Genomic DNA, 21,147 nt, shown 5'->3' with positions numbered 1-21,147 from the left:
GCTGGCTGCAGCCCCTGCCACGTGCTGACACTTTCTGAGCAGATAACTCTGCTTTATCACCCTCCTGAGTGCTGGAGATGGGCAGGGTGATGGGGAAGCAGGCAGGGAAGCAGGATATGGGGCTGCTGTGAAAGCAGCAGGTTCCTGGCTGGGTTCCCCGTTAGTCAGGGTGAGGAGTTGATCTCCTTTGCCATTTTCTTATGAATGAATCAGTTTTGGCTGGGCCTGATGGTCAGACTGGTTCCACGAGGAGCAGCTGGTATCAGTCTCATCAGCAGAGACACAAACCAGCCTCTCCCTGGCCCTGCGGGCTCCTGTGATCCCGACAGGCCTGGGGCTGACAGGGCTCAGCTCCATCACCCCCTTCCCTCCCTGCTCTGGGTCTCTCCTGGCTCCTGGGCACGCTGAAGCTTCAGGGACCCTCCAGAACCAGGGTGGAGGCACCCAGGGCCCTGCACCACGAGCCTGCTGCTCTCCAGGTGCATCACTGCTGCACCAGGGGGGTTTCAGGGGACACTTTCAGCTCCACGTTGCCCATGGTTGCTGTTCCAGTCCTTGGCCAGTGGAAAATTCTTGACATTCTGCCACAACTTCAGCTGGAGCAGCTGGGATTTGGGATTTTGGGGCACAGGGGCAGTGCAGATGTGTGCCTGCCTCTGCTCAGCCCTGTTGTGAGGATCTGCCATGGTGTCACTGCTGTTCCCCTCATTGTTGGCGCCCAGCAGCCCTGTCCATAATGCCACCCCACAGGTGTGTGCCAGCTCCCCTGGGCAGGGATTTCTGTGTGCCAGGGCCACTACAGAGGCTGAGGAACCTGATGGTGCCTCAGGAGCAGCATCCCTGTCCCTGGTGCTGTCACCCTGGGCTGGTGTCCTCCAGCACATCCCCACGGATCCCTGTACACGGCTTGGACCCACCCACGCTTGGGGCTTTGCATTCCAGGCTGGAATGGCCCCTCACACCCCTCCATACCCCAAAATCCTGGCAGGCTCAGCTCCACACTGCTGAACCCTCTCAGTCCTGCTGTTCCCTGAGCACAGTTGGGTGCAGGGGGAGCTCAGGCAGCTGAGAACAGGACTGGGGGCTGTGGGGTGTGCTCCCTCCAGCAATCCCACCCTTGGCACCTGTAGGACAGGAGGAGGTTTGTAGGGACAGGGGTAATTTGTAGGTTTTGATTCCCACCCCCACCCCAAAAATCCATATTTCCATGGAGAGGAAGATCCCTGCCCACAGAGATGGGATTCAAGGCTTTTAACCCTGACTGGCAGGACCAAACCTCCCCCAGTAACTGACAGAAGCCTTCATTAACCTGCCCTGTTGTTTATTCCCATTTCAAAGCCCTTGATGCAGCAAAAAGCGAAGGCTTTTCCTCAGGAAGGCACATTAATGTTTCACCTGCCTCCAGAGCCCTTTGCCACCGGGGCACCTGGAGTGCTTGGGGCTGTCCCCAGTTCCCCTCTCTCTGTTAAACATTGTGTGGCTCCAAGGGAGCCCAGCCTGTGGCTGTCGTGTGGGCTCCAGCCTCGGGGGCCTGGTTTTTAATTTATATGCAGATGTGAGTGTGTGCGTGGATCCACAGAGGGATATTTATGTCTGTGGATCACAGGTCCCTGTCCCAGGGAGCTGCAGGGCTCGGGGTGGGTTCCTGGGCTGGGGATGGGAAGCAGGGGCTCATCCTGCTGTGCCCCCCTTGCCTTGGCTGTGCCCCTGCCCCTCCTGCCTGCAGCCCCAAGGGCAGGGCTGGCCCTGCCCCAAAGCCACCCAGCGTCTGAAAAACTTTCAAATGAGAGCAGGTCAGCCAAAAGTGACAGCCCGTTGGCAAAGGGGTGGGACCTGCTTCTTGCTGAGCTAAAAAGAAAAAGTAAAAATAGTAATTAGATAAAATACACCTGGTTTTCACTTTCCTTTAGTGGTCAGATTTGCTTAATGACAGCTTGATCTATTTTTCTGAGATATCCAGTTGTTTTCAAATGTTGTCTTTAATGTAAGGAAGCTCCAAGAGATGAAAATCACATGGATATTTTCCCCTTCTCTTGCCCTCTGGGTGTCTGGTTCAGTGATGTGTTGTGATCTTTTTCCTGCTCCCTAGGCTCCAGGAGCACGATCCAAAGGTGCTGGGGCAGCATTCTGGCAAGAAATGATTTCCTGATGGCCATCAGGGGAAGGGCCCAGATGTTCCAGCACGGAGCTGTTTTGTCCCACAGACTCTGTGCCTGCCCCAGGGCTCTGCTCAGCCTGCTTAAAAACAGCTTTTCTTCATTTATTTCGGTTGTTAAAGCTATTCTCTCAGTGCAGGAGGCTCTCCAGTGTGGTCAGCATCACCTGGTGTCCCCTGTGCCACGGGAGGGTTGGGGCTGAGCCCTGGGGCAGTCTGGGGCAGAGCTGCGGTGGGAGAGGCCATGGAGGGAGGTGTTGCCTCCTCTGTGAGTGAACCCTGGGGGCAAAACAACTCAAAAATCCACCTGGCCCAGCCTGGGGAGGGGCCTCCCCTCAGAGAGCACCTGGAGCAGCCGCCTCGATTTTCCCTTTCATATTTCCAGCCCCCTGCATTGCTGGGTGTTGCTGCTGAGGTGGTTCCAACACAAAGCAGAGCTTACAAGCAGTTTCAGGTGGCAACTTTTTATTATTGAACGTGGCTGACTTTTTATACACTTTTTATTTGTTTTTGCTTTTTTTTACTCCAACTATTGGTTACAATAAGTCAACATAACACTATTAGTGAAAAGTTACAGTGACTTCAACTAACTTTCTAAAAATACTTTGTCTAGCTGCAAAGTTTTCTTATCTTTCTTCATTTTTTCGTTTCTTTCAGTCTCATTAGTTACAGCTTTGAAGAGAGCTCCTTATTAGCTTTTTCTTCTTCTTGCTCCTTTAGCTAACAGGCTTGCTGTTAGCCCCTTTTACAGTTGGGTATTGGGCAGGCTTTGTTTTTGGGGAAATTTGGGCTGTGTTGGGTGGAAGCAAACAAGTAACATAACTGGAATATTTTGGTAATATTGGGGTGGGTGGCTCTGCCCCGGTGCCACAGGGGAGGAATCCCAGCCCTCTCCATTTCAGGGTTTTTGCTCCAGTGGGGCTGAGGCTGAGGTTGCCACAGAATTTTTTTGCTCTGGAGCTTGGAGGGCTCTGGGGGTGGCTCTGGAGATGATGCTGCAGGGCAAAACCAGCAGGGAAAAACACAGGGATGATTTCTTCCAGCCTTGCTGATCCTGGGGATGCCCCAGCCTTGGCTGATGGTGTGTGGGAGGTTTGGCTCTTCCCACACCATGCCCATGCCTGTGCCCACCTCATAGGCAATAGAATCATGGAATATCCCAAGCTAGAAGGGATCCTCAAGGATGATCCAGTCCCACTCCTGGTCCTGCACAGACACCCCAACAATCCCACCCTGGGCATCCCTGGTGCCCTGGAATGGTGTCCAAACCCTCCTGGAGCTCTGGCAGCCTTGGGCATTCCATTCCTTGGGCAGTGCCAGCACCCTCTGGGGGAAGAACCTTTCCTGATGTCCAACCTAAACCTGCCCTGACACAATTTCATGTCATCCCCATCCCCATCCACCACCCAATGGGAAAGGACTGGGCTGACTGGGAGACGTGGAGGAGAGGAGGGAGAATGTGCAGTGCTGAAACCTGGGCTGGGGCTGTTCCTGGTAGGGCACAGAAGGTGCATCACTGCCTTCAGCTCCCTCATAAGCTGCAAACCCAAGGTGATTAACCATGGTAATTAACGTGGTAATCAACCATGTTCTCTGTCCAGTGAGGGGCAGGGTGCAAAGGGATGCTTGGAAGTTTTGCAGCAGGGAAGGTGTTAGGTAGGAGAAATACTTGGAGTTCAAGCAAAGCCTTGTCTAGGGGAAGGTACAGATATATATATATATATATATATATATATATATATATATATATGTATTAAACTCGGTGTAAAGTGAGAAAAGACCTGTTGATGAGGCACTTGGGGACATGGTTCAGTGGTGGGCTGGGCAGTGCTGGGTTAGTAGTAGGACTCAATGGTTTCAGAGGGCTTTTCCAACCTAAACAACTCCATAATTCTGTGGTTCCAAGACTGGACATGTCCACCACCAGAAGGATTGGAGGAAAGGCTGTGCAGAAATCTGCCAGGTCTGGGAGAAGGCCACAGATGTCCTGCAGTGGCAATTATTTGTCTAAAACCAGTGCCTGGGCGGGTGAGGAGCTGTGGCCAGCTCTCCTGGGTTTGGTGTCCAGCCTGCTGGGACTCTGCCCTTAATGCTCAGGGCTGGCAAAGGGCTGGAAGTATTTTTCTTTCTGAGTATCCCTTAATTAGCTGAAAGGGAAGGCTGTCAAGTACCCAGCTGGGAAGGAAAAAGATCTTCGTGAGCCTGTGACCAGCACAACATTTCGCCTCCATTTATTTTTCCTGACTTCTTTGTTTTCCCCTTTGAAAAAAAAAAAAAAGGGTGTTTTTCTCTTTCCTTTCATTTAACTGCTATTTATTTGCTGGTAAGTGGAAGGAATTCAGCTGGGATCAGCCTGGCTCCTGCCAGGGCCTGGAGTTGAAAAGTTTCCATGGGGGAGATGTAAGAGCAGAGCAGGGGGGTTGTTTTGCAGCCGTCCCTGGGGCACGGCCAGCCAGGTTTCATGGCTTTAATTCTCCTTTTGTCACTGGGATGTTGACAAGTGCCCATGGGAGTTGTGGTGGGAGGAGCGTGGAGCTGGGCCGTAGGGTTTCTTCTTCTTCTCCTCGCTGTTAATGGGAAACAGAAGATGGCTTGGGAGAAATTTGGCAGAGAGGGAAACTTTTCTGTCTCTTCCAGCTTGGAAAAAAGTTTCCTTGCTCACCCCTGTCTCACCGCAGAGGGAGGAGGTTCCCAAACACAGCCCAGGAGGGGTTGGTGGGAGCGGGACAGGGGAGGCAGAAAGTGCCCAGTGATTTCACAAGGATGGATTAGCCTTGGGCCACCAGATTTGTTTGGGAGTGGAGCCCAACCTGCCTCCCACTGGTGGCCAGGAGCCATCTCATCTTCTCCCCAAGGCATCAAGGGCTTGGGATGCCCCAGGTGAAGCAGCACTGGGGATTTTGGGGATCCTGTGTGTCAGGTGTGATGTCATGGAGGTGGAGATGCAGTGGTGGATCAGTACATGGATTCTGTGCCTGGCTGGGACATGAACCCCTGACCTTGGTGTGAAGAGCTCTGCTGGCTTTGCCCCTCATCCTGGATTGTGAGCCAGAGCTGCTTCACCATCTGCTCCGAGCTGGGCTGGCTGGGAGACACCGCTCCACATCCCAGGGGATCACAGGGCTGGCCAGGCTGCTCCAGTGGGAGCCATGGCTCCATGTCCTGGTGGATCACAGGGCTGGCTGAGATGCTCTGGCTGGAAAAGCCATGGCAGCCACTCACATGGGGCAGCTGACAGGGCAGGGACTGCTCCCAGAGTCACACTCCAGCCCTGCAGGACTTTCAGGTGTGTCCCCAAAAGTGGCAGCACTCACCTGGATCACAGCCTGGGAAACTTTGGCTGCCTTGGCTGAGACACACCCCAGCACTGCTGGCCCAGTCCTGGTGCTAGTGTTCGTGTCCCGGCAGATGCCTTCCCCCTTTCCTCCTTCCTTTCCCCTTCCATCCCTCCTGCCCTGTTTGTGAGCAGATGAAGCACTGGGATGAGGCTCCACCCTGGTCCCTCAGCTGCTCAGTCCTCCCAGTTGTGTGTGGCTACAGGAACTGGTTACCAGCACAAACCTGCCAGTAACATAAGGTGGTCGCAGGGGAGCTCAGAGGAGATGACACATTTTGGGGCCGGAGAAGCAGAAGGAGTCACACCTCACTGCTGGAGACAGGGGATGGCCGTGGTGGGGTGTGAGTGCTGAGTTGTTCCCAGGCTTTGTGACCTTGCACTACTGACTGCAGGAGGTTAATCATAGTCAAAGCCCAGTGAAGTTTGGCCAGGTCATGGCTTTTCCAAAGAGAAAAGAGAGAGCTTTGGACGTGCAGCAGCCACTGTCTGGGGCCAGAGCTGACCCACAGTGTCCCACCAGAGTTAATCATTGCCATCACCTGGGAACCTGCCTGGCTTCAGCAGTGGGAACTCTTTCCCCAAAAACTCAGGGTGAGGAGCCTGGAGGAAACCCCAACCCACCAGGATGCATCAGGATGGGGAGAGCAATGTCCCTTGACACAAAACTAAACTCTAACCCCAATCCAGACCCTAACCTTATGCAGACCCCAACCCAAAACCTAATCACAACCCTGATATTGTCTCTGTCCCTGATCCCAAACCTTTGCTGTCCCTTTTATTTGATAAGGTGGATATTGTGTTTATTGCCCTGTTGGAAATGGCAGAACCTGGAGCAGGCAGTGGCAGCCACTCAGGATCCTCTGTTGGGCTCTCACTGCCATCTGCACCCAGAGCTGGACAGAGGGGAAGGATCTGATCTGCTTTGGTCACCCAGCTCCAGCTGGGACATCCTGGGGGCTGCTGTGTTAAGAGATTTGGGAGAGTGTAACTCCCAAATCACTCCATATTGAGCCAGGAATCACGAGATTGGGTTCTGGCTTCCACTGGTGAGGGCAGGTTCTCCAAAACGGATCTGGGTGCTTTTGATGGGCTCTCCACGATGCTTTTCCCACCCTCCCACTTCAGGGCTCCCATCCTTCAGTTGTGCTGCAGGGGGAACATTGGGGGGCATCACAGCTGAGGAGGAAAATCTGTGTTAAAGAAAGAGGAAGATGGATAAAATCAGGAGGTCTGCTCTTGGCACTGTGTGTTTGGGAGGGCACCAGGACCCAGGGGCAGCCGGACCCTGGGCCGGTGCCGTGCTCGCCACTGGTGTCCTGATGCTGGAAGGAGGGTTTTATGTATATACATAAAAAAATACTTTCTTCTCCCTGTGGGTGTGTTTTGAAAAGGGGCTTGGGAACAATGAGCATTAACAAGCAGATAGAGAATTAAATGCAGGGTTTGAGTCTTCAAATGTGTGCACATTTCAGAGGGCGTGTTTGTGCCAAGACAAACTCCGTCAGGAATAAACATCGTTTTACATGAAAGGCTAATTACAGATTGGTGCTCCGCGGGTGGGAGGAGGGAATTTTCACCAATTAAAATGGAACTTTTCTGTTCTTCATAAAATTGCTGGATGAAAACGCAGCCAGGGCTGGCGAGGCGTGTGACAGCGCAGTCAAGGGGGGGAGATGCTCATCACCAGGGTTTGTTTTTTCCCCCCCAGTGCTAAAGATCCTCTGCCAGTTCATTTGGGCAGGAGCTGAGGGAGGGCACTGGTTCTGCCCAACAGCAGCTGAATGCCAGGACAGCCCTGGGCTCTCACAGGGAGATGGGACATGGGCAAACAGAGTCCAACCCAACATCCCTTGGAGTCACAAACACCAGGAGAGCTTGGAGTAACAAGATCCTCGGCCTCCTTGGGTGTGTAGGTCATGGAAAGACGTCTGGATGGGACGTGGCCCACGTTGAGGAGCTGCAGCTCCTGTTTGTTGGGTAGCTTCAGTGTGTGGTAGGTGAATCATCCCTCAAAAATTGCAAGCCAGAGGCGACGCAGAGAAGAAAAACCTTCCTGGCCTGTGGAGTGGGGTGCTGGGAAGAAAACTCCCGCCTGGGCACATGGTGGGTTTCAGCTGCAGAGCACATGCTGCCTTGTTGCTTTTGGACAGATTTCACAAGGATTTGCATTTCTGGACCAGCTCTGGAGCCTCTGAGGCTGAGGCTGTGGATGGGGAGGATGTGATGCAGCCCAGAAACCAGCTCTAACGCCATTTTGCTCTAGCCAGGGCCGAATTTTATGGGTTTGGAATGAAATGGATGCAAAATGTGGCTGGGACTGAGTTTCTCTGGGATGTTGAGCGCAGGAACCCCAGGCAAACACTCCGTGCCTGCTGCTTGCCAAGGGAAACCACAGATTTGTCTCCATCTCTACTTAGTGTGGCCACAGGGCAGCTCATTTTGGGGCTTTTCTCTCACATAAGCTGAGATCTGTCACTTAGTGGTTACAGGAGGTGGTCTGGACATCGTCTCTTAGAAGTCCCCTGCGTCCTTGAGGGACAGGGGAGGCAGAGAGACACAACCAGGAGAGCTGTGGTGGGGTTTGTAAAGCAAAGTACATTCCCAGCCTGCTCTGCCCCAGTGCTCTCTGCTCCTGGGCCAGTTCAAAACTGGTGTTTTAAAACTCCCCTGTGGCAAAGACTGGATTGGCACTTGGCTGGTCTGATCTCTGGGAAGCTGTTGCCTTATCCATGGCCATGGGATCATGGCACAATGACAGGAGCTTCCACTTCTACAACATTCACATATTTCCTTACCCTCTCCTAGTACCACCATGAACAGGGCACTGAAAGGGTCTTTAGCCAGACCTGGGCCTTGAATAATTCCTCTGAATAATTCCATTTATTCCAATTTTCAGGCTGTTGTGGAATTGTTTTCAAAAGAGGGGGGGTGGGGGAGAGAAGTCAGCCAAACCTGATAAAGGAGGACTTTGTTCTGAAGCTTTAGGGTATGGTACCAAGCAGGGCTTGCTATACAATTAATGAGTTTAGCTGGCTTTGAGCTGCACGTGATGCACAGTGGCTGCCACCACAATGCCCTGCCACCACCAGCTCCCATCCAGAGAAGTCTGGCTTCAGTTTGGTGCTCCTCAGCCTTGGTTTGGGGTTCTTCAGCATCAGTTTGGTGTTCCCCAGCTTTGATTTGGGGCTCCTCAGCATCAGTTTCATGCTCCTCAGCCTTGGTTTGGGGCTCTTCAGCATCAGTTTGGGGGTCCTCAGTTTGGGCCTCCACAGCTTTGGTTTGGTGCTTCTCAGACTTGGTTTGGGACTTCTCAGACTTGGTTTGGGACTTCAGGCTTAGATTTGGGACTTCTCAGTATCATTTTGAGGCTCCTCAGCATGACTTTGGTATGTCCTGGTGTTGGTTTGCTGCTCCTCAATCGCAGTTTGGTGCTCTCCAGGTTCAGTTTGATGTTCTCCAGCTTTGGTTTGGGGCTTCACAACTTTGATTTGTGGATCTCAGTTTGGTGGTCTCCAGGTTCAGTTTGGTGTTCCTCAGGTCTTGTTTGGGATTCCCCAGCTTTGGTTTGGGGCTCCTCATCTTCAGTTTGGTGTTCCACAGCCTTGGTTTGGGGTTCTTCAGCATCAGTTTAGGGCTCCTCAGTTTGGGGCTCCACAGCTTTTGTTTGGGGCTTCTCAGCATCATTTTGAGGCTCCTCAGCATGACTTTGGTATGTCCTGGTGTTGGTTTGCTGCTCCTCAGTCTCAGTTTGGTGCTCTCCAGGTTCAGTTTGATGTTCTCCAGCTTTGGTTTGGGGCTTCACAACTTTGGTTTGTGGATCTCAGTTTGGTGCTCCCCAGGTTCAGTTTGGTGTTCCTCAGGTCTTGTTTGGGATTCCCCAGCTTTGGTTTGGGGCTCCTCATCTTCAGTTTGGTGTTCCACAGCCTTGGTTTGGGGTTCTTCATCATCATTTTGGGGCTCCTCAGCATGACTTTGGTATGTCCTGGTGTTGGTTTGCTGCTCCTCAATCTCAGTTTGGTGCTCCTCAGTCTCAGTTTGGTGCTCCCCAGGTTCAGTTTGATGTTCTCCAGCTTTGGTTTGGGGCTTCACAACTTTGGTTTGTGGATCTCAGTTTGGTGGTCTCCAGGTTGAGTTTGGTGCTCCTCAGGTTTTGTTAGGTTTGGGGTTCCTCATCTTCCGTTTGGGGCTCCACAACTTCATTCTGGGCCATTTTGGTGCTCCTCAACTTCAGTTTGGTGCTCTCCAGGTTCAGTTTCTGCTCCTCAGCTTCAATTTGGTGTTCCCCAGCTTCAATTTGGGGTTCCCCAGCTTCGGTTTCAAACTCCTCAGCTCTGTTTTACTGCTCTCCAGCTCAGTTTCCCACCCTACCATGCATTGTGGTGGCTTCCTCAGCTCTGATTTCTGCATCTGCCTTTATTTAAGCCTTGACCATTCATCCCTGGGACCAGCTCAGCCCGCGGGGGGTGCTGAGCACATGGGGCTGAGCCGCTTGGAGCGGTTCAGGCTTCACTTTGAGACACAAGGGAATGACGCAAATGGCTCTCCAAGGGCACGAGATGAAACAGCTGCTTGGTTTTCACTCCAGATGTGCCGTGGGAGCCCTGCTGAGGGGGGCAAAGCTGCCTGCTCCCCCATAGCCCATGCCTGGAAGGGCCAGCAGCTTGCCTGGGCTCCCAAAATCGAGCCAGGTAGGGCTGGGCAGGGCTGTGAAGATGCACGACGAGGTTTGTCACAGCAGCCTGCAACGAGTCAAAAAGTGATTTATCTCTTGTAGGAGAGGTGCAGGAGGCGAATTACCTTTGGCTGCCTCATCTCTCCCCTGAGAAAGGCCAGGTGCCTGGGGAAGGTGACCCTGTGTGCATCTTGTCCCCGGGCCCTGTCCCAGCTGCGCGGCGCGAGCGGGAGAAGCCGCGGGAAGCGAGGGAAGACACTTCCTCCAGTGGCGGATCTGAGCTCACCTCCTGGCCCTTGATCCCTCCAGCCCGGCTATGTGGGTCAGCGGGGAAGCACAGCTGAGAGCGACGTCCCTTCCTCCCCTCTCCCTGGAGGTTTGCTTTTAAAGGAACAAATAGGTTTGGCTTCAAGTGCCGTGGTCTGATTTTTTAATGATGTTTTTTTGGAAACAATAAGCTAAATACCAGCGGGGTTTGGATCTGCATCTCAGAGTGGTGAGATTTTCTTCCTTTCTCACCTTCCTGCTCCTACCTTGCTCTGCTCTCAGAAACTTTTTTCTGCTTAGGAAAACGTCAGCAACGGGGGAAGTTTGTCATCCTGTCAGATGGTCCTGCTGGAATGAAAGTTGGTCTGGTATCCAAGTGGGACCAGCTGGACTGACCCTGGGGGTCATGAACACACAGACATGGTGCTGACAGCCCTCAGGGACCCCTCAGCATCATCAGCCCCACTGCAGGGGGACCTGAGCCCCCCAGCCCCCTCCTCTGCCTCAGGGTCCCCAGGAGCTTTGTCACCCACTGGTAGGAGGAGGAAAAGGTGACCAAAGCATTCCTGGTCCCTCCTGCAGTATGGGCACAGCTTGGTGCTCTTGGGATGGTTGGCAAATGGGTTGGTGGGCAAATGGGTCACCTCACCACTTTTCCCTCTGTCCTGAAGCAAGGGTGGGTGGTGTTGGGAGGGATGGATCATCCTGGCCATGCTATTGCAACAGCTGGAAGTGTCCAAGGCCAGCTTAGATGGGACTTGGAGCACGCTGGGATCGTGGAGGGTATCCTTCTACCCATGGCAGGGGGTAGAACTCGATGTTCTTTAAGGTCCCTTCCAACCCCAACCCCTCTGATTTTATGACTCTGTGATCTCTTAGACCATTGAATCACTGTTCCCCTTGCAGAACTTCAACCATTGCATTCCCTGTCCATGTGGAAGGCCACATTGCTTTGGATCAGCCATGGGCCACCAGCTTGGCTGCCTTTGTTATGTCAAGGTGGGAAGGAAGAATTTGTGGAGCTTTAGCTGGAGCTTTCTCCTTTGTGTGACTGGTGGAATGTTCTCCTTGGTCAATGGAGAACATTCCACAGAATGGTCAACAACTCTTCTCCAGCAAAGCAGCACCAGCCCCACACTGAGCTCTTTCCCTGGCCCAGAGCACCCCTAGGACCACCAGGAAGGTTCCATTAGCTCTGTAGGTGGCTTGGGCTGGGGTGGCAGCTGGGGCTGGTGCTGTGCCCCAGCCCCCTGGAGCAGGGTGTGTGCCCTGGGAGGGTCCTGGCTCCTTGGCTCCTTCAATCACTTCAGGAGGGGCTGTGGTGGGAGCAGGGTGGGATGGGCAGGTCTGGGTTTGATGTAACTCTCAGTGCCAAACAGGGTCAGCAGAGAGGTGGCTGTCAGAGAGGGACAACACATGTCGAGTCACCTCTTCTATCAGCAACCCCCAAATCAGAAGTCATGTGCACTTCCCCTCACCAAAAGCAGAGTGTTTTCATGCCTTTTTGGTTTTTTTTTTTTTGTTTGTTTGTTTTTTTTGTTTGTTTGTTTTTTTTTAATCTAGAAATATGGTTTCTGAAGCATTTTGTGTTTCTGTCAAGACATCTCTTGCATGTCACCTGTCAAGTTGTTTCTGTCAGGACACCCCTGTCACCAGCCAGGTCCCCCTTTGGCATTCAGCTCCAAACCCAGCCCCTTCAGCTGGGGCTGGTTGGACTCACAGCACCCTAAAACACAATCAAGTCTTAACCCGATCCCTGTCAAAGTTCTGGCAGCTCCTGAGCTCCTTCCAGCCCCATCCTCAGCTGGATTCTCTCCATAGCTTCTTTTAGGATGTGCTTGATAAGCCTCTGTGCCTCATGTGGGGGCTTGTCTGTGTGTTTCCATATCTCGCCCAGCTTATCAGCCACAGAGGGTGGGAGGTGTGGCCAGGCTGGGAATTAACCACCCCATGCAAACCCTCTGGAAATCAGGAGCAGAAATTCCCCCACTTTTTTCCACTGTGGCTTTATACCAAGAGGTAACTTCTGCAGTGTTGGAGAAGCTGTAGGAGGGAAGGTGCTGAGCCCTGCCTGTTTCCACTGGAGGAACGGCTGCCTCTGCCCTTCACATCCAGCAAAGCCCAGGAGAAACTTCAACACCACAGACTGCCCAACATAAACCCTTCTTTCCCTGGAGTTGATCCAAGGACTGTGCCCAAAGGGGTGGGTTTGGGGCTGGGCTTCACCTGAGCTCCATTTCTTTCCCAATCCGTGCTTTTCTGCCATCACCTCCCTCCATCCTTGCCCCACCCCAGGTGAAAGGAGATCACTGGGGATAAAACAGGGGGAAATCTGTTTTAGGTGGTCTGAAAGGGTGGTCCATCACCACCCTTTAGATAATCAATTCTCAGTTCATCAAGAGGAGAGGAGTTCTTCTTTACCATAGGCTTCCCCAGGAAACACCATCAAAACCTCGTGTGTTTCCACGTCACTCGTGGCACTGCCCGGACAGCATCTGCCATCGTGACCTTTTCCTTCCATGTCCAGTGCTCTCACCACTGCACATGGACCAGAGCTGGTTCTAGGGTTTTCCTTTTAAGGATGCTTTGTCCTGTTCCACAAAGAGCACAGTCTCACCTTCGGGACACCTGTCCCCCCAAATTTCACCGCCTGGGGCCGAGGGGTCTCAATACTGAACCCTCTTGGCTCTGAGCCATTGCCTCCCCCTGGATGCAGTCTCTGTGTCACAGGAAACATGGTTCTGTCCATGGCTATACAAGAAAAGTCCAGCTAAGGCCACTCCATCATCTCTTCCCACTTAAGACTCTTCTCCACCCTTCCGACATCTTTCACTTGCACGAACTTTCATCACACTTGCCCATCTCCTCCTCCATTTCATCTCTATCTCTCTTCTAGGAAGGTTAATGTTCTGCAAAGTTTTCATTGTCCAAAAGTTTTTCATTGTGCCCCCGCTCTGTTTTGGTGTGAATGCGGCACCGAGGCGGTTTTGTGCTGCCCCCGGGTTTTGCCGAGGTTTCCTCCCAGCGCTGGAGCCGGCCCAGCCCTCCCGGCTTCCCGGGGCTGCGCTGGGAAGCGCTGGGAAGACAAAACCCCGCTCTGGAAGTGAAGCTATTGTTCTTACTAATTTTAACTGGATGTTCTTCCCCAAGCCTATTTTTATTCATTGCTTGTGGTAAGCCCTTTCTCTAAGGTAGAGCAATTTGCCACGGGACTCTTTTTTTTTCTTTTTCTTTTTTTTTTTTTTTTTTGGTGTGTTTACCAATTTTAATTGAGAAGTATCTCCTTTTTACAAACCCAGAGCTGGAGGAGCTTTTTAAGCGCCCGTTTGCTGAGCCTCCTGCCCTGGGTTTGCTTTGATCTCTGCAGGTGAGTGTGCATTTTTGGGGCCAGAGATTGATCCTGCCTATTTGCATGTAAATCCCCAGGTTATTAAGATCCGAATCTGGCCCTTTAAATTTAATACTCCGCTTTATGCTTTTATTTCCGCGTTTCTTAAAGTAATTTCCAAAAATAACAAACTTCAAACATGACGGGGCCATCTAACGTTTTACTGCCTTGGCTGCAGTAGAAGGAACATTTCTGGAAGTATATTATCCAATTTAACGAGCCTTTCCCATCCTGGCGTGCCTCCCACCCCTCACCCCCTCTCGGAGCTGCTTTGGACGGCTCTTTGGATCGGTGCCACCTAATCCTATTAGAGGGACTTTGGTTACACTGTGCCTTGTGTTTGTAACCAAGAAAATCAGCTGCACAGGGGGGTCCTCTCCCTTCCCCTCTCCCTTCCCCTCTCCCTTCCCCTCTCCCTTCTTTTTGCCTGCAGTTGGGATGAGAGCTCAGCCAGCCCCACGAGGTTCCTGCTCAGCCCTTGCTTTTCATTTTATTGCGCCACTCTGCATTTATTAAGGAAGATTTTGAAGTAAATTGGGTACTTGTGAACTTGTAATTAATTTGGAAGGGTCAGCTCTTCCCCAGCCTGGGGAGGGCTTCTTTGTGTGGTCCTTTTGTGAAAGGCAGAGGTTGGAGAGGCTGTTCTATAGCTGGGATTTGCTTTTAATAGGGACCTGGCTATTTTTTGAAGATCTCACGGCTCTGGAAGGATCATGAGAGTGTTTTTATGCAGGGATGTGATGAAAAGGTTTGCAGAGCCCTTGGCTTGGGTGCAAAAAAACGCTCAACACAAACCTAAAAAAGGGATAAAAAAAGGCAAAGGGACCACATGTCCTGGGGCTGTGCTTGGCAAACCAGAGCCAGCACCTGGAGCTTGGAGATGCTCCAGGAGGTCCCCCGACTTTGGTGCCAGGTAGGGCTGGGAGCCCCTTGTCCCTCTGTCCATCCCCCTCTGCCCCACACACCACCCTGGGGACCTCTTGCTTCTCCTCAGAGCTGTTAGAACTGAAATTCTTTTCCTTACCCCATTGCTTTTCTTGAAATCCAGCATTTCCTCCCCAAAATATAAACCATTAAAAGGAGAAGGTGGAGGGCAGGGAGAAGATGGTAGACAAGAGGAAATGGCCTCAATAACCTCAGGAGAGGTTAAGGTTTGATATTAGGAAAAATTTCTTCACTAAATGGCTGGTCAAGCACTGGCACAGACTGCTCAGGGCAGAGATGGAATCATTGCCTCTAAGGGAATTAAAAACCTTGTGGATGTGGCTCTTGGGAACATGGGTTAGTGCTGGGCTTGGCAGTGCTGGGGGAATGGTTGGACTTGAGGATCTTAAAAGGCTTTTCTAACCTTAACAATTTTGTGATGGGCTGAAACAAAGAAATAAATCTGTGAATAATTAACATTTCTGGGAAAAAGACAGACAGACAGTGGTTTTCTCCAGAGTGGGCTGGAAGGAGACAGGGCATGATGGTCCCACTTGGGCATTGCCTGGCAAGGTCAGGGGTGGAATTTAACCTGGGATAAACATGTGTCTCCATCAGCTCAGCTGCAATGAGGAATCTTCACTGATCATGGGGAGAGGGGAAGGTGAGGGGTGCTGACTCTGGGGAGTGAGGGAGGGGTGGGTGGTGTGCTCCTGGGAATGCAGGGCTGTAGCTCAGGGCAGGAACCTCTCCCCAGCCAAAGCTGAGGAGCAAAAGGGCTTGGAGGAGCTCAGAGGGCTTTTGGCTGTGGAGATTCCTGATGGAAGTGCTGTCAGTGGGGCATCTTCCCATGTGCAGCCAAGGTTGTTTGGAAAGAGCATTGAAACTTGGTGCCTTCCCTGGGACACAGAACCCAGCAGAGAGAAATGCAAACCTGTCCATACTCCATCATCGTGCCCCATCTGTGGTGCCACCAGGTCTCTGTGTCATTTATGAGTTGCACTGTTAATTAACAGCACTAATTAACTGTGTGATGGGGCTGCCAAGACACCTCCAAAGCTGTGCTCGGTCCCTGGTTGATTCCCCCTGCCCCTGTTGGGTGTCCCACCCTGACCATCACCTTTCTGCTCTCTCTCCCCAGCATGGGTTGGCTCCCTGGCCATGGGGATGATTTTTTTCTGCTCTCCCATCGTCAGCATCTTCACCGACCGCATCGGCTGCAGGACCACGGCGGCCATGGGCGCCACCATCGCCTTCATCGGGCTCCTCTCCAGCTCCTTCACCAAGTAAGGCTGTGGGGGGCACACCCAGCTCCTTGGAGAGCTCCTCTTCCTCCCTGTTCCCTGCAATCCCCCTGCCAACACATTGCTGCTGCCTCTGGGGGCAAAGCAGGTAGGGCCCATCTGCATCAGAGATGTCCTGGCATCCCTACAACCCACACCTGTTCTCCTCCAAACTGAACCTTGTGTCCTTAGGTAAAAACAGAATAAATTTTACCCAAGCAAGGGACTGTATTTTTGGGGATTTCAGCACTCGGGTCCCTCATTTGATCTTTAAAACAGCAGCAGAGGTTGGTGTGCCTCTCACGGGCAGCTCCAGAGAGGCACTCACAGAGAAAACCATTCAACCTTTGCAACCATTTTCACATTTGGTGCTGAAAGTAAATTAATGCTTAAAATAATATTTGGTGGATTATGCCTAAGAGGGAGTTTCTGTGCAGGGCAGACAGGGAGGGGAAGGCAGACAGGGTTTGGAGCAGTTTGTGGTGTTCCTGCCCTGGCTCGTGTGCCTGTGGCAGCACAGGCCACTGCTGCTTCTTGTTTTCCATGCCTGATCCCAAGCCATGAATTCTGCTGGCAGGCACTGGCCAATGGCAGGTGTACCCTGTGTGTCTTTCCAGCCCAGAAATGGGGGTTGGCATCGTTGTGGGAGCAAAAAGAGGTCACCTCTGGGGTAATTTATGTGACACTTAGTAAACACAGTCTCAGAGGCTCCATGGAGACACCTCCAAAGCAGCATTTGCCCCACTTTTTCTGAATAAAAACATTGCTTTGGGTTGGATTTCAGTTAAAATCAATATTGTTTTAATTAAAATGCTTCAAAGAGTGGGTTTTTAAAGCAAATACACACCAGTTTTCCAGAGGGCTACTTGCCCATGCTGTGTTTCTCCTGCTCAGTGAGACCCTTGTGCTTGTCCCAGCCCTGTTTCCCTGGATCCCCAAGTCCTCATCTGTGGGATCCCCCCATCATGCTGGGAATAGGGATCAATTCTGATCCCCAGGCAAACCCCCCAGGACTGTGGCCAATTGCAGATAGGATTTTTGGGTTTCTAAAACCATCTTGGACAGCGGCGTCTGCAGCTTCCTCCTCAGTGCCACCCTTTGTGTTTCCAGAGATGATGGCAAAAGGTGCAGTGGGTCCTGGGGGAAGCTGTGCCCTGGCATGCAGATCACAAGAGCTTCCCATGCAGTCCTGCTTTCCTTCCATTCAGCAAAGCTTGGACTTTTTTGTAAAATGTTTGGACTCTATTGTAAAATGTTTGTGCAAAGAAGAAAGGCTCATGGGACCACACCGCTGCCAGGGGCTTGTTGTGTTGGGCTTCAAAAAAACCTAAAAAACTAAAATCAAACAGTACAGGCAGAGAGGAAAATCTTTTCCAGGAGAGCTCCAGGACTGAAATCCCCATTTCCTGCCTCTCACTCTCGGAGCACATTCCTCTGTCTGCCTTTAAGGGAGAAAGGAGCCCCTTTGCAGCTGGAGCAGAGCGAGGGGAGCAGCGAGGGCAGAGCAGAGCGCGGGGCCGGGGCAGAGCAGGGAGCCTGTGGGATTTGGCACTGCTCCACCCGGGTGGTGAAGGCTGCTCCTGAAACTCAGGGCTTGTGGCTCCAGCTCTCCCTGAACAATGGAGAAGCTTTTTCTTGGTCCCTCCTGCCAAGTCACTCCACCGCAGCTGGAGATCATTCCCCTGTGATACAAGCACTGGTGCAGAGGGACACAGCCTGGCTTTGGTGGGCTCAGGCAGAGCTGGATCAAAGCTCAGCCCCCCCTTCATCTTCTAGTTTCTCTAAAATGGGTTTATTTTGTCCAAATGGAGAAGCAATACTTCCCAGCACTGCACTGAGCTGCTCCAAAAACACCCTGAGCCACCAAGACTGTGTGGCAAGACCCCAGCACCCGGCTCAGTGCCTCTTGTCTCAAAATATTGGGAATTTTGTAAGGAAACCACTCTTGTCTCAAAATATTGGGAATTTTGTAAGGAAACCACTAAAGAAACCAAATATGCTGAAAAGCAAAACTCTGGGGAAGGCTGGATGGGGTCAATGTGAGGTTTTTCCTCTCTGCTGCCTTGCTCTGAGGTGTCTCCTGCACTCAGAACCAGCTCAAGCCACCAGAGATCTTGTGTGCTTTCAAAAAAAGAGAAATCCCAGTTAAGGCTTTAGCTTCCCTCCAGTTTAAGGGGGTTGGTTTAGCATGAGGAATGGGAGATGATGGCCAGCTCAGCAGGGCTGTCTTCACATGTCCCCAGTGCCCTCCCAGCCCTCCTCCTCTGCACGAAGTGTTCTGTAGGGAGGGTTGGATCGCTTTCCATCTGCTTCCCCTTCCCCTCCACATTTTCTGCCCAGTTGCTCCTGCACAGAGGAGCCACCTGAACTTCTGCTAGCAAAGATGAACCAGGGCTGTCCCCACTGAGATCTGGAAGCAAAAGGAAGCTGATGGAGGGAGACCTCCTTGTCCCAGGAGAAACAATTATCCATTGTCAACCTCACAATCCGAGGGGACAATGCCGCCCTTCCCACAGGACAGCTGCTGGCTGATTCCCAGTGAGCAGGCTGGGAAATCCTGGCTCTTCAAGAAGCATGGTTGAAAGGAGCCCCTGCTCTTGCAGGGCTCTCTGAGCATCTGTGGGAGCAGATGGGAGCTGTGGCATTTGTCTCCACTCACCCAACACGTCAGCTGAGCTGCGGCGCCAGCGCTGCCGTGACCAGGCCAGGGCTGGTGCATGGGAGGTTGGGCATGGCCCACCAGGCCCAGCTGCTTGCCTGGCTCCCACAGAGGAGGCTTCTGATGTGGTTTTGCTCTGGAGTGGATGGAAATTGCCTTTCATGACAGTCATTTGTCTCGGCACCGTCAGGCATGCCAACCGTGTTCTGCTTTCTGCTTGGCAGGCTGGAGGGGTGAGCGTGTAATGGAAGGCATGATGTGCTTGTAAAGGTTTTCCCAACTCCCAGCTGCTCTGGGAGATGTGGGCTGCTGTCTCCTCACTTGCTTTGGGAGCAGTACTCAGTCTTGCTCTGAGGGTTGGAGCACAGACCCTACTTGTACAACACCCTGAGCTGCCCAAAGGTTTTCCTCACACTTTCCCCCCAGGCAATATCCCATGGCAGATCTTTGCAGCTGGATGGATTGCATGGGAATGAAGAAAAAAAAATCCTTAATCTGGAGAGAAACACAACAGGTTTTTTGTACTGCCTAAATCCAGGATCCTTTGTCAGCTGCCTCTGTTGGGAAAATTGGGCTGGAAATTGGGAGGCAGCTCCTTCCAAGAGCTTTCAGCACTCTCCATCTGCTCTGTAGAGCAGCCACTTCACTCCCTCTTTAGTGCAGCCACCAATGTAAGGTACAAATGAGATCTATTAAATGTCTAATTAAAGCTCCCAGAGGAGCTTAAAGAAGAAGAACTTAATTAACCAGCCTGGAGCCTGGGCAGAAACACCACATTTCCTTCCTGAGTGCCTAATAACCAGCAGGCTTGGTGCCTTCTGCTTCCAAACACTGGGTGGAGAATGTTTTCAGTTAGTCCTTTCAGTGGAAAAATTAAAAGGAATCCTAGCTAAAAATATCCCACCATCCCTACCTTAGAAAATCTTGCTTGCTGTAATTGAATAACCATTGAAGTAAGGTCAGCTTCCCAAGGAGGCCAGGTTGGCTGCTGCCTTCTCCTGGTGGCAGAAAGCACTTCCCAGCCCCACTTCATTTTGCTGCAGATTTCATGTGCCAGCTGTTAGGTGAGGATTATCCTGGTTTTGGTGGGGGATAAGCTCCTTGAGGCCAGCCTGTCTGTGCAGTACCTAAGGCGTGTGACACCCGGGCCTGTGCAGCACCGTGGGGGAGGAGGAGGAGGCTCCCTCATCTCTGCCTCACATCTCCACTCCCGTGTGTGTTCTTCCAGGTCCCTGGAGGTCCGTTATTTCACATATGGGATCCTCTTTGGCTGTGGCAGCTCCTTCGCCTTCCAGCCCTCGCTGGTCATCCTCGGCCACTACTTCAAGCGCCGCCTGGGCCTGGCCAACGGCATCGTGGCCGGGGGCAGCTGCCTCATCTCCGTGCCGCTCCCCTTCTTCCTCAAGATGGTCGGGGGTGCCATCGGGCTGGCACACACTTTCCAAGTACTCAGTGCCTTAATGCTCATCCAGATCTTCTTGTCCATGACCTACCGGCCCATCCTGACGCCTTCTTGTGACTCTCAGCACGACGGGCATGACAAGCTGGGCAGCCGGAGCATGAGGCAGCAGTGCTGGGCCCAGACCCGCAAGTATTTCAACCTGAGGGTTTTCCGGAGAAAGACCTATAGGATTTGGGCCTTTGGGATCGCTACTGCTGTCCTGGGATACCTCGTACCTTACATGAACCTGGTGAGAGCCCTGGCTGGGGCTGGAAGGGGAGGGAGGTGCCGTTCCCTAGAGTGAGGAGGAGGTGGGAAGGTGGGCAGTAGGGGCAGAGGCACCAAAAGCCTCAAAGCCAAACTGGTGCACATGCTGTAAACAGAAAGAGTGATGGATATGATTTTGTGTGCCCTCTCTGTGCCAGGGTAGGCCAGGGTCACTTCCCAGCTCTCCTAAGGACCAGCACAGGAGCAGGAGAGGAAAGGCCTGCGGGGTTTGGGGTGGGTGGAGTGTGCAGGTCAGTGTGGACATGAGGGTCACACAACCAGCCCAAATCCATGAGCCCTCTGCAGGAAATCCCATCCATTTGGGGAAATGAGAGGGATCAATGTACCGCAGCTTCATGTCCTTGTGTCCTTCCCTCCATCCTAGGTCAAATACGTGGAGAAACGATTTCAGGAAACCAAAAAGGACTGGATCCTCCTGGTTTGCCTCGGGGCCATGTCGGGGCTGGGGCGCTTGGTTTCGGGCCGCATTGGTGACTGCATTCCCGGGCTGAAGAAGATTTACCTGCAGGTATGGTGTGATTTACCTGCAGGTGCAGTGTGATTTACCTGCAGATATGGTGTAATTTACCTACAGGTACAGGGTGATTTACCTGCAGGTACAGTGTGATTTACCTGCAGATATGGTGTAATTTACCTACAGGTACAGGGTGATTTACCTGCAGGTACAGTGTGATTTACCTGCAGGTGCAGTGTGATTTACCTGCAGATATGGTGTAATTTACCTACAGGTACA

General features: G+C 52.3%; 1 protein-coding gene across 1 annotated transcript in view; it reads left to right on the top strand.

Moving 5' to 3' along the window:
• SLC16A2 (solute carrier family 16 member 2) overlaps positions 1–21,147 on the top strand; it is a 39,488-nt gene that overhangs the window by 13,728 nt on the left and 4,613 nt on the right. Inside the window, exons 2-4 of the mRNA XM_058032890.1 lie at positions 15,885–16,029; positions 19,914–20,376; positions 20,779–20,922. Of these exons, the coding sequence (XP_057888873.1) occupies positions 15,885–16,029; positions 19,914–20,376; positions 20,779–20,922 (752 nt within the window). The remainder of the gene's footprint in view (positions 1–15,884; positions 16,030–19,913; positions 20,377–20,778; positions 20,923–21,147) is intronic.

This window comes from Melospiza georgiana, chromosome 12, assembly GCF_028018845.1.
Source record: "Melospiza georgiana isolate bMelGeo1 chromosome 12, bMelGeo1.pri, whole genome shotgun sequence".
Classification (NCBI taxonomy): domain Eukaryota; kingdom Metazoa; phylum Chordata; class Aves; order Passeriformes; family Passerellidae; genus Melospiza; species Melospiza georgiana.
This window is presented reverse-complemented; position numbering and strand designations above follow the sequence as displayed.